This window comes from Glycine soja, chromosome 2 (assembly GCF_004193775.1).
Source record: "Glycine soja cultivar W05 chromosome 2, ASM419377v2, whole genome shotgun sequence".
NCBI classification, from domain to species: Eukaryota; Viridiplantae; Streptophyta; class Magnoliopsida; order Fabales; family Fabaceae; genus Glycine; species Glycine soja.
The window spans coordinates 7,724,678-7,738,894 of NC_041003.1; the positions used below are offsets into that span (position 1 = coordinate 7,724,678).

General features: G+C 30.5%; 1 protein-coding gene and 1 non-coding gene across 2 annotated transcripts; both read right to left on the minus strand.

Moving 5' to 3' along the window:
• Positions 1–512: 512 nt before the first annotated feature.
• On the minus strand, positions 513–3,223 carry LOC114384863 (putative glutamine amidotransferase GAT1_2.1). Its single transcript, XM_028344684.1, has 4 exons — positions 2,855–3,223; positions 1,794–2,524; positions 1,489–1,695; positions 513–1,042 (listed from the first exon to the last, which is right to left on the minus strand). The coding sequence occupies exons 1-4, from the start codon at positions 2,940–2,942 to the stop codon at positions 791–793; spliced, it is 1,278 nt and encodes a 425-aa protein (XP_028200485.1). The 5' UTR covers positions 2,943–3,223; the 3' UTR covers positions 513–790.
• Positions 3,224–7,038: 3,815 nt separating this feature from the next.
• Positions 7,039–7,112, minus strand: TRNAV-CAC. Its single transcript has one exon. It is a non-coding gene; the product is annotated as a tRNA-Val (tRNA).
• Between the last annotated feature and the right edge of the window lie 7,105 nt (positions 7,113–14,217).

Genomic DNA, 14,217 nt, shown 5'->3' on the forward strand with positions numbered 1-14,217 from the left:
CTCTTCCCCTCTCTTTTAGAACTTTTCATATATATATATATATATATATATATATATATATATATATATATATTAATGTTAATGTTACTTTATTATAATGACTAAAGTGATAATCAGTATAAAATTGTATAAAACTAAATATATGTTTTTTATTATTATAATAACAATTAAGATTATGATCATTTAATATAAAAATTAGTTTTAATTTTATCTGTAAAAATAATAATTATTTTTAAAAATACTGTTTATTAAAAAGTTAGATATTTAAATAATTATAAAGGAAGAAGAAAATTTTCAACCTTTTTATAAGATTTCTAGATGCGTAAGACTAAATTGAATAAAAAATGTTATATATTAATCAAAATAATTTGAATAATATTAAAAATCATACAATAAATGAAGCATTAAGAATTCTACTAACCAATATTTTTAGGATATTAGTTAAAAAATTAATTAAAAAATTATAGAAATTACACTAAAATTATATTAAAAATTACAATAATATACAGTAATAGCATTATAAAAAAATCAATTTTATTTCCTTAATCACTGCACGGATTAACATTTGCCTTTTGAAACTTTTTCCAAAAGCCAGTGGTTATCTGTTCTTTACACAGGTGATTGATATACCCAAGTCGTAAGGAATTTAGTAACAGACTCAAACAAAAGGAACAAACAGAGAGCCCTTTCCCCTAACAATCACTGAGTCCCACAAAGGAGCACATGCATCTAACTACCAACAAACAAACGTTGCATAGTCAACCAAAGGCCAAGAAATTAAGGAACAAAATCATGAACCTAAGTCATTGACAAGGCCATGTATCTTAATATCCAATACTTCTGAACAAATTTGTCCCATAGTGTGATAGAAAGACAAGAGATCAGACAACTGTTCCACGGTCATTTTCGCCATCACATTTCTTGCCATTTTTTCTCTTTCCTCGTTTAGCTTCAGTCTCTCTATGTAGGAGCCTGCATTCCTAACCGTTGCACCCATTTGCTTTAACCTATTCTCTTGTTGCACACTCAAGGCTGTGTTGGACTGCAAATTTATACATAAATCAATACAGAGAAAGAAAAAAAAATTGATAACGTCGTGTTGTGTTCCTTAAACAAAGGAAAATGATGCATGTACACCACATGCTAAGAGAGAAAAAGAAGCTGCCAATAAAGTGTTTATATTAAGGATGCTAATAAACAAGATAAAGTTAAGGGATAATTTGAGCTGTTACAACTGTATGCCTTATTCAAATTTGATAGCACAGAATACAACATGATGTTATGTTTTTGCTTATCCTTATCTCCTATTAGTTGAAGTGTCAAAAAATATTACTCTAATGACAAAACTTAAATAAAGAACAAAACTGAAGTACTTTTAATAATATTCTTCAATTAGAATTAGCTTTATATCTAAGTTTTGTCCCTATTCTAAACAAATATGAAAAATTGTCAAATTAGTTTAAGTTTCCTAGTTGTGCAAGTTAGTACCTCAAGAAATTCTGCTCCAGCTTCGAGTTCAGTCTCTTTGGGGGAATTAGTTCCACGGCCAGCAATGTATAGGTTTTTGGCAAGTGAGAAACTACGCACAATAATCTTCCTTTTGATTTCCATTTCCTTATTAAGCTTAATAGGCTTTTGTACGGATGTTAAGCTGTTCAGCTTCTTCTGATGAGCAACAACTGCTTTTACAAATTCCTGCAGAGTTTCCACAAAATTACAAATGTCAACTCAAATTGCCAATGTATAAATAACATTAAAATAGATCTCTAAAGAAACCATATATATTTTCTAACCTTATAAGCAAAGGGGCATCCTGGGTAATCAAACTCATCCGAATCAGGCTTCCTCATACGCTCAGGGTGAAACTGCAATCCCATAATGAACTTACCCTCCTCTGGATTATAAGCATCTGGGTCATAAAACCCTTCAATCAAGCCATCAGGTGCAAAGACCATTGGCACAAAACGTTGTGCCAATCTCTTGACCCCTTGATGGTGATAGCTATTAACACAAATATTCATTTTTCCTTCTTCCAAAGAATCCTTAAACCAATGATGCAAAGGGGTGTTTTCAACCACTTCCACATCGTGCCTATGCCCATCATAATCGTCATAGTTTATGTGCATAACCCTTTGGCTATCGAGACACTTAATTGAAAGCTCTTTCCCTATGTCCTGGTAAAGGGTACCCCCACATGCAACATTAAGAATCTGTGAGCCCCTGCAAATTCCCAAGTAGGGAATGTTCCTCTCGAGACATAGCTTGGCGAGACTCAACTCAATTGAGTCTTTCTCTTTGTCAATGGCCGTGTCACTTGCATGAAGCCTTTTAATCTCTTCCAATTCCTCTTGTGAAAGACCCGCGATATCTTGTTCGTACCAAGAAGGATCAATGTCTTCACCTTCACACAGAAGCACGCCGTGGATTGGCTCAAAGCTATCCAACAACATGTGCACCCCGGAAACACGAGGAACAATCACGGGCACCGCGCCATACCCTACTATAAGATCTAGGTGATATTCACCTGAAAAAAAAAATCACATAATAACACGTTCTATCAAAAGGGCCATGTTAATTTCACGCACATGATTGGAAAATAATTAAGGAATTACATATTTGCACTACAACAACAATAACAAAGTTTTATTCCCTCATGTGAGATTGAATAAATAGATCACATAACATGATTCGATTTTGTTAGAGACTAAAGTTTTGGCAATGTTATTTATATGACATCATTTGACTCGGTTAAAAGACTAAAGTTTTTTTACCACTTCCAATAGCATATTTGCACTATTGCGCTAGAAGTAAATTTGAATGAAGAGATGAAAGAAAAGGAGGAAACATAACATACCAACGAAATCAACGAACTTGTTTTTGCGAACGCTTCGTCTAGAGACAATGAGAACACGAGGGAGAATGACAGAGAGATCGGTGGACATTGTTGTATGTGGGGAGATTTGAAGAAAAACTATGCGTGTATTGTATTTGTGTAGGTTGAGAATGAGATGAGGCTTTTTGGGCACTATTTATAAATTATGATGGATAAGGATTAATTAATACGGGATTGATTGGTGAGCAATGATGGAAGCCCGTCCTGGGTTTTGTGAATTACAGCAACCTAGCGAGAGCTGCAAAGGGATATATATTGAGCCAAACAACGTTGGAGTCGCAGAGACACAGAAAAACTAGCAAACATTTTCGTGGCTCCGCGTATGATCCACGTTTTCATAGCTTACAGTTTCGTTTTCGTTTTCGTTTTATTGCTTTTGAAAAGGTTATACACAAAAATATTTAACTTCGGATGCTGTGCATTTGATGATGCGAAAATGGATCCTCGGTTTAATTTTCAAGAAAATTGTTTATGATAAGTTTTTTTATAAGTTTAAGATTAGGTTGTTAATTTTTATAATAATTATTTACTTACATTAATCATATATATATATTTAACTCTTAATTATTTTGTTTGGGATGTATTCTTAATTAAGCTGTGCATATATATATATAAACAGATACTGATAAAAATATAAGAGATAAGCATAAATATGTATGGTATTAATTACATACGAAATTAATTTTCATGACTTTGTCAACTCATTCTTAAAAATTGATTTTCAGTATTTAAAAGAAAATATTCATTAAGGAAAAAAATTTATTACATGGAAAATATGAATGCATAATAAATAATTTTTAATAAAAAATGTTTTCTATAAAATAAAAAATTAAAAATAATTCAAATCACTCCTAATATTTTTTAAAGGGAAAAAGATTAAAATATATTAAAAGACTTAGTTTCAGCACAAGGAGTACTCAAACTAAGACAAGAGCAAACATATCAAATCACTCCTAATTAGTTTACAGATCATGATCCAAACATATTAATTTAATCATTTTATCACCTTGTAAAAGAGAAAAAAAGATTTCTATAAAAAAAAAAAAGAGAAAAAAAGATACTCCGGCCCTTTCCCAGATATCATCTATTCTATTGATTTCGTTCATTTTTTGTATATATTTTTTATTTATTAATTAGAGAATCTAAATTCATAATTAACCTGTTTCACAGGGTGGTGCCGGCTATTAATTAATTGGATTTGATTTGTTAATGACATTTGTTATCGGTATTAATATATGTATACTAATCAAAACAATATTGGCCTCGCGCGTGTATATATTTATATCGTAAAAAACATATCATACTATTCTGCATGATTAATAATTCATCCCATATATTATATAAAATATTATTAATAGTCCATGGTCATATGTTGTGTGAGTTGATAATTTAAAAAATTATTTTTAAAAAAAATAATGAAGAACAATTTAATGGTAAAGGAGTTTAGTCTATTCCAAACCTAATAATGGATGGCATTGTAAATGTCAATAGAAAGATACAAAATAAATATTGTATGCTAACAGTCAAGGTTAAAGAAAAAAACTTGGATATCAATAAATAAAAAGAAGAATAGTTGAATATAAACCTTAAAAACAAAATAATTTGATTTTTATCATCCTGTGACAATAATGAATGAGTACTGAGTAGAGTAAAGGGGAGAGGGGGGCATACAATATTGCAAACGTTGGATGGGCATATATGCGCAATTAATAATATTTCATGTAGGTTAGAAACATGTGACTTTGGTGTTAACATTCTAACGTTAATAAGTTAATTAAATTATAAAATAATTAATATTATTATATATAATACTAAAATTTTAAATATATATAAATTTACATTGTGATAATTAATTTTGATTTAATAATTAATTTTTTATATATATATAAATTTTTATTAAACTTATAATTTTTATTTAAAATTTATATATATATATATAATATTATTAAATCAAAATTAATATAATAAGATCAAAAATAGATCAATAAGATTTTGTTTAAAAATCTTATTTATGTACTCCACAGTAATTTTAATATATTCAAAATGGGATTTCCAATAAATAATTAATAATAAAATAAAATACACCAATATAAAATAATTTTATACAATCATTAAATTATAAATTATTATGTATGATAAATTTGCTGATTTTAATAATTATTTTAATAGTTATATCAATGAAATTTTTTTATTATTTGACAATCTACTTAATATAATAATATTTATATAAATATTATAAAAATTATAACTAAATTTATTTAAAAATATTTAAAATATTTTTATTTTAAAAAAAATTAGATTATACAAATTTATAATTTATATGATTAATACGGATTGAGAATTCTTACGTAGATAAATAATTCTGAAATATTTCAAAACGTGTTGGTGAAGATTTTCTTCCGGGATTAGAAGAAAATCCCTTAATACTATTATGGAGACAAATGAAGTTTTGTTTGAACTTATCCAGTTTTGTTAGATTCAAATAAAATTTCCCTTTTTTAGTATTTGCTTTATTTATTGCAATTTGAGCATTGAACACTATATATATATATGCAATTAAGAGTGGGAAAACACCGAGGATACGTTGGCAAGTGCAAATTAATCGGAATAGGATACCTTTTGATTTGTCACTGCCTACGCAATAACTTCATCCAATTAGCAATTAATTTCATATAAAAGTTTCTAATTAATTAAAGACTGATTTGTAAGTGATGATATAATAATGATAATGAAAATAATAATACTGTTTACATAATTCAAGAAGATTAGAGAGTGCGGTGTCATTATAGTAATAGTATTTTTTAAAAGCAAATGTTTTGAAACTACTTAAGAAATTAAAAGTGGAAATTTTGTTTAAAAATCTTATTTATGTACTCCACAGTAATTTTAATATATTCAAAATGGGATTTCCAATAAATAATTAATAATAAAATAAAATACACCAATATAAAATAATTTTATACTATCATTAAATTATAAATTATTATGTATGATAAATTTGCTGATTTTAATAATTATTTTAATAGTTATATCAATGAATTTTTTTTATTATTTGACAATGTACAAAATTTTTAACTCATTGCATAATTATTAAACTCGATAAAAAAAAATTATATCAATGACTACTTAACTAGTGTTCTTGAAACACTTATTAGCGAGCCACGTATTTCTAATACTTTATGAAAAATTATTGAATGAAATTAATAGTATTTTTAATAATGCATTTTAAAAAAAAATTAATAGACAAAAGGGTATTATATAAACATTAAGATTCTTTGTATTAGCACAATTTCTGCTTAGTAGAAATTAAACATAAGCGTATAGGTATTTTGAGTTTATAACAACAATGTGATGTTTTTTTAAAAAAAAAAAAAAACGGCAGCAATATAATGTATTATACACATACTTACACATTTGATATATAACAGCAATACTATATAAACAAAATTGTCTATCAGTATAATTTTTTTTTTGTTAGTATAAAGACAAGATCGAATAAGATAAGAGATAAAAAATTGAATTTTATTTTTAAAGTCTTTTTGTAAATATTTTCTCAAATAAAAGAAAATCAGTTAAGCTGCACCAGAAGAAAATTAGTAAGTCTAGCACTAACATAAATATGAAGGTGATCGGAGTTGGGCACGATGAAGTTTCTTCCTATGATTGAACCTTATAACAAATAGAAACTGTGTTTTATGAAGGATCCTTCAACACTTAATAAACTCCTCTTTTTTGGGTTAAAGAGAAAATAAATAGTATTTAAGAAAGAGATAAAAAATAAATAAAAGGTTAAATTATTTTTTCTATTAATTTTAAATTTACTCAATTTTATTTGATATTTTAAATACTTTAACCAATAATAATTCAAAAGTATTAAAAAAAAAGCTACAATACAAACTTGAGATTCTTCACCTTCTTTTACCCAAACTTCAAAGACAAACAATCAATCTTCAAAAAGAAATGTTAGCAATATACTTATCTAATGCATATTTTTTTAACAAAATCTTTATTATTAATTGAAATTTATAAAAAAATATAAAATTTTATAATGTCTAATAACTAATAATAAAAGGTTTATTATTATACTCCTCATCTTGATATTAGATGATGGGAACAAGGTCATACAAAATACATTTTAAAAGAAATGTCTGAGCCCGGGTTCGAACCGGGGACCTCTAGTGTGTGAGACTAGCGTGATAACCAACTACACCACCCAGACAGATGGAGTCTTGTATGCAGTTGCCGTAAAACAATTAATATACAAATCATATTTTCGTATATTGTGGTCCTGAAATTTTCTCTTCCATGAGACCCCTCCTGCTTCACAATTGGGAAAATTGTTGATTGTATTGTGAGACTTTAGTTATTGGATTTTCAGGCATGTAATTGTGTTTGGTTAGAATATGCTAATCTGCTACTAATTAAATAAATAGCTAGATATGATGTATTGTCTAATAGTCTAGTCTATTGTGAACTCGAACAACTATGGTGTCTAAAAGCCTTTGAGATAACTTCTGAGGAATAATTCAAAATTTTCTCTTACTGCTATCATCCTAAAATTGTATATTTTGAAAATAGACTATTCATATTTTATTGTACGATAGATTGGAAATGATACAAGAGAAGTAGCTACAAATATATTAACAAAATGTTACAAACTTTGGATATATTTTTGGATCAATTCAAGCTGCTTATTGGAAGTAGCTAGAAATTATAAATTCTTAAGAATAATAATTTTTAATTGTGCAAAAATTTATAATCAACTGACTACTAATGTAAAAAATATTTACAATCACATCATATTCTAGTTATAGTAATTTTTTTAATCTACTATTCAATACAAAAAAACAATTGAAGGGTATACTTGGATTGGATATCTCGTTCTTGCCTATCATAACTACATAACTACTTATACTCAGTTTGAATTTTAGATAGAAATTTTTAAATTATGATTTAAGCCAAAATTATAAGTCAGAAGTCTCTACTCAAATTATAATTTAAAGTTTATAACTAGAAATCCATTATATAATTTTGATATAATTTTTTTATAAACAATATATTTTACGTAATTATAATTTTATATTAATTATAACTTTATATAAAAAAATATTTTTGTGGATTATTAGTAATACATGGTGACCTGTTTTGCCACCTCAAATGATGGAAGCTTGCTTGTGGGGCTTCTACAGAGACTGGATCTTTGAGCTTCAATGAGGTCCTTTAATGGTGATTTTCCACCATGGAAATGCAGTGGAAGACAAAGGAGAAGAGGTGAGAGGAGGTGTCATCCACTAGGAAATAAGCCATGAAAGAAAGAGCTTCACCACCAAGATGAGCCTTGGATAAGAAGCTTGGAGAGGATGCTTCAATGGAGGAAAAGAAAGAGGGAGAGAAAGAGAGAGGGGGGAGCACGAGATTGAAGGAAGAAAGAGGGAGAGAAGTTGAACTTTGAGTTGTGTCTCACAAGACTCTCATTCATCAAAGTTACAACAAGTGTTACACATGCTTCTATTTATAGACTATGTAGCTTCCTTGAGAAGCTTTCTTGAGAAAACTTCCTTGAGAAGCTAGAGCTTAGCTACACACACCCCTCTCATAACTAAGCTCACCTCCTTGAGAAGCTTCCTTAAGAAGATTCCTAAAGAAGTTAGAGCTTAGCTATACATACCTCTCTAATAGTTAAGTTCACCTCCATGAGATGAAAAGCTAGAGTTTAGCTACACACCCCCTATAATAGCTAAGCTCACCCCCATGACAAAATACATGAAAATACAAAAAAAAAATCTCTACTACAAAGACTACTCAAAATGCCTCGAAATACAAGGCTAAAACCCTATACTACTAGAATGGTCAAAATACAAGGCTCAAACAAAGGAAAAACCTATTCTAATATTTACAAATATAAGCGGGTTCATACTTAGCCCATGGACTCGAAATCTACCTTAAGGCTCATGAGAACCCTAGGGCCTTCCCTTGGATCTCTGGTCCAATCTACTTGGAGTCTTCTATCCAATGCCTTTGCAGGGTAAGATTGCATCATTCCCTCCACCTTGGAGAGGATTTGACCTCAAATCTTGAGGTTCTTTATACTCTGGGCTCCTTCCTTCAACACCTGTAAAAAGAACAAAAACATATGTATTAGTGGTGTTTGGTATGTTGAAGTAAGGTAAGGTCTGAAAACCCATTTCCTGGGCATCTTCCTATGAAGGAACATGGTTTCTCACCAACTCAATGAGTGATGCTACAAGTATAGAAAAATATGGGACAAACCTTTTGTAAAAGTTTGTTAAGTCATGGAAGCCCCAAATTTTTCTTATACTTGGTGGAGTGGGCCACTCAGGAATGACCTTTATTCTCTTAGGGTTCATGGGAACCCCTTGATCACTATTTGAAAAATTAAGAAAAGTAACGCAATAAAACATACCTTTTTCTGTATTTTCATATTGATTATTCCTACCAAAAAGTATGACAAATCTAAGGTGTCCCATATGAGTACCTAAGTTTGTATTGAAACTAAAAATAAGAACAAACCTACCTAATGGGTCCCTATATACACACACCATGAAGATGTTAGTTGCACGAGTGATTTTACAAAAGAGGGTTGCACCACTCAAAACATTCATCATACCACCTATTTTAGGGACTTGGTGCCTAATAATACCTATTTTGGGCACCAACAAAGCACAAGGATTTAAGCTCTTGCAAACCAAACATTCATCCAACAACTTCTTTACTTGAGGAATAAACTCAAGCCCAAGAGGTGTGACAATGCTAGCAAGTGCCTTTTTACAAAAAAGAAAATGTGGAGGTTGTCTAAGAGGAAAAGTTTCTTTAATGTTTGTCTTTATTGTAAAATGAGTTTCCTTCTTAGCTAACCTCTTGGAGGAGACACTTACCTCCTTACACTTCTCTTTAACCACTAATGGTTGTCCTTCTTCTTGGGGGTAGATTTCTTCACTAGATTCTTCTCCTTTTACTTTTTCACTTTCACTAGAGGAAGGTGAAGTAGTAGCCTTATCTTGGCTACTATAAATGTCTTGGCCCCTCATAATCATGGTTTTTGTAGTGGGGCATTGAGAAGTAATGTGTCCTCTTCCAAGACATTTAAAGCACTTTATAGAGCTAGTTTTCTCTTGCGTACTAGCCTTAGGGGCTTGCTTTTCTATTGTCTTCCCCTTATCATCTTTGGGCTTAGAAGGTGTCACCCCTAAGATGCCTTGACCTTGATCTTTCTTTAGATAAGAGTGAGAGTCATAAGATTTTGATGTAGACTTCTTTTTAAGTTGTTGCTCTACCTTTATTTTCCAAATTAAGTTAGCCTCTACATTGTCCTTCCCATGGAAGTATGAGAGGTTAATGTTAGCCTCTTTAGGCTTTCTTTCCTTTTCTCTTCTATGGGAGTGAGGTCTAAGATGTGACCTATGCCTTCCTTCGTAATAGTCATGAAGTTCTTCACTTAGGCTCTTGCAAGAGTTATGACTACTATAGGAGGCATGTTTTTCTCTTTTCATTTCTTTCATTATTTTTCTTCTTTCTTCCTCTCTTATTTTCTTTCTTTCATCTTGACTTATTTCTTCCACTCTTTTTTTCCTTTTTCTTTTCTCTCTTGTTTTTCTTTCCATAACTTGAGGGAACTCAACTCATCTAAGATTCTAAATAAAGGGTCTTTATGACTAGTACCCTCTCCATTAACACTAGATGAATGATGACTCATGTTGGTTCCTAAGTTGTAGTTATTTCTTGTTGGAGGTTTGAAAACAAAAGGTAAAAGAAACTATGGTTGAAACTGAAAGAAGTGTGAAAGATAAGGTAAAAAACTAATTGGTAAAAGGAAAACTATCTAGGCGGTTTGACAATGGAAGGTAAAGAAAATAAGCTATGAAAGCAAGCAAGAATTGTAAACTAGGCGAATCCTAAGAGTGTTTGGATGACCACATTCAAGGTTTCCAACAAAAACACTCACTATCCTAAGGAAAAATTGCCTAAAATTATTACACAAAAATGAAAGTTTGGTAACCTATTGGAGGCTCCCAACACACTTCCAATGAAAGACCTTTTTGTTACAAAACTTGAAAGCAATGAAGGTAAGTAAATTGCAAATTACAAAATTACAAAACGGTCCTCAATTTTGGTGTTTGTTCTCTCTTTGGTAATTCACTCAATTTGGAGTGTTTCTTAGTCTAATAGCTCTTAAAGTGGTTGACCCATTTCTTCTTGACTCAAATTCTTCAAGGGATGGCACCAATCCTCCTTCCAATTCCCTATATGGCAACCCACAAACAAGGAAACAAAGAGACAAGCAATAACCAAAGACCAAAAAAAATGAAATGAAAGCTAAGCCGATGGAGTTTTAACAAGACAATTTTTCAAGGATTACTCAACAGTTAAAGCAATGAAAAGGACATAGAAGCAAGCTAGGACTCAAAGAGAAACTTAGAATGGTTCTAAAGTAGAGTAAAACTATTAAAAAAAAAGACTCAACAAACCTCTAGCTTTGGCACTTGCTTTCACAGTAATTTTCAATTGAAATTTTGGAACTAAGATTGGTATAACATAGGCACCAATTATAGAATAAATTTTGAGGCAAAACAACAAGCACACTTCTCTTTCACTTTTTTTTCCTGGATACTGATTTTTCTGCCAACTTGTGTGATTTTTAGTATTTTTTCCTTTTATCCAAATCACTTGGTTCTTTTTTTATAAATTTTTCCCATATGTCTAGAAAATTCAGTAAACATTTCATCTCAAAATTCAAAGTAACCAATTCTCAATAATTTTTACAAGTTTGTATGTCCAAGCTTCCAGCACCAGCGATTTTTTTTAGCATGGTATATTGATTGCCTTGGACTTACTTTCAACCTTCCTATGTGTGTTGAACTCACTAGTATTGTTTACCACAGTTTTAGGAGTTCAATATTCACTTAGGATCAACATTTCAGCCAACAATTCAATCACCAAAACTCGAATTCACAATAGACACAATCATAAGGAAACCTAAAAGTTCAAGAAAAGTTTCACAATCAAAGACTCTCTAAGAATTTTGCATGAACATGTTAAGGACTAATTAACATGAAAGATTTGACTCAAATCAAATAATAGGCTAAAAGAATTTCATACACTCATGAACAAATGAGTTAGACAAAGAAACAAGAAAATAAAATTCAGCACAACATAAGAAATCTTATATGACAAGTTTCATGACTAGACATGACTTCTATGATAAAATTATAATAGGTGAACAAGTCACTCTAGATTTTTGAGGTTTTCTTCTACTTTAATATTTTTGTAAGAATTTTATGGTTTATGTTTCAGCCACAAAAAATAACAAGACAAAACTCAAAGGAACCTAAACTCAACACAATTCATGGTTCAAGAACAAGAACAAGAAATTTGAACCATAGAAAATCAAATCTAGCTTCTATAGGAAGTTTAATTGGTGGAAACTCTAAAGAATTATATTAACAACATTTAGCACAAGACATGTGAGGAGATACATGGAGAAAAATGAAGAAACAACAATGGAAGAGAAGGTAAAGCAAAAAAATTAATAGAGGTTTAAGGAGCACCTACTTGAAGCTCTTGTGCTCTGATACCACTTGATGGAAGCTTGCTTGTGGGGCTTCTACGGAGGCTGGATCTTTGAGTTTCAATGAGGTCCTTTAATGGTGATTTTCCACCATGGAAATGCAGTGGAAGACAAAGGAGAAGATGTGAGAGGAGGTGTCATCCACTAGGGAATAAGCCATGAAAGAAAGAGCTTCACCACCAAGATGAGCCTTGGATAAGAAGCTTGGAGAGGATGCTTCAATGGAGGAAAAGAAAGAGGGAGAGAAAGAGAGAGGGGGGAGCACGAAATTGAAGGAAGAAAAAGGGAGAGAAGTTGAACTTTGAGTTATGTCTCACAAGACTCTCATTCATCAAAGTTACAACAAGTGTTACACATGCTTCTATTTATAGACTAGGTAGCTTCCTTGAGAAGCTTTCTTGAGAAAACTTCTTTGAGAAAACTTCCTTGAGAAGCTAGAGCTTAGCTATACACACCCTCTCATAACTAAGCTCACCTCCTTGAGAAGCTTCCTTAAGAAGATTCCTAAAGAAGCTAGAGCTTAGCTATACATACCTCTGTAATAGCTAAGTTCACCTCCTTGAGATGAGAAGATAGAGCTTAATTAGCTACACACCCCCTATAATAGTTAAGCTCACCCCCATGACAAAATACATGAAAATACAAAAAAAATTCATACTACAAAGACTACTCAAAATGCCTCGAAATACAAGGCTAAAACCCTATACTACTAGAATGGTCAAAATACAAGGTCTAAATGAAGGAAAAACCTATTCTAATATTTACAAAGATAAACGAGTTCATACTTAGCCAATGGGCTCGAAATCTACCCTAAGACTTATGAGAATCCTAGGGTTTTCCCATGGGTCTCTGACCCAATCTACTTGGAGTCTTCTATCCAATGCCTTTGTGAGGTAAGATTGCATCATCAAAGCTCACATCCGCTTAATTAAAAGGGTCAAAGTGACACCTTTGATGAATGACAAAGGCAATGTGAAGCTGGAAATAAATGATTTGTCACCCATGTGTTTTAAGATGTACTTTATTTGCTTTAAATATTATCAGATGATTAATTACCACGTGTTTGATCATATATAAATAATGAATATCTTTTATTAATTGAAGGCGTGATGAACTCAAGACTTTTTAGAATAATTTTACACCTTGATCCATAAGTTTGGTAATTCTTTGACCATATTAATTTAATTTATATTTTGTTCATACTTTCTTAACATTAATAGTTTAACAATATTGTTATTCAACCAAGCGATTAATTATATAAAAAAATAATATTATTTATTTAGATGAAATTGATTTTTTTCCCCTCTTGATGGATTAAACCGCTTATATGCTGTCTTTTGAAAATATTTTACAGTCATTTAATGTAGCTACAAAAGTTACTCCGTATTTGACAATTTTTTTAGTACATGTTAAAACATTACCGTAAAAAAAGGTAATTATCTCCATATTCTTTATTGTTTTACTATTTCCTATATAACAAATTGATAATCCTGTCTAATATTAATTCTCTGTTTGGTACAACATACAGTATGTTATAACGTGCATCTAGATGATTACCTTCATCTAGACATGTTATAAATTTAATTTTTAATTTTTTAATTTTTTTAAGAAAGTTAAACATGTAATTAATTTTTTTATAACTAAACCTGTGTTTGGATTACCGTTTTAACCTCTCAAAATTACTTTTAACTTAAAAGTTACAAAGATGATCCTTCCTCCAACATATTTTTAAGGTACG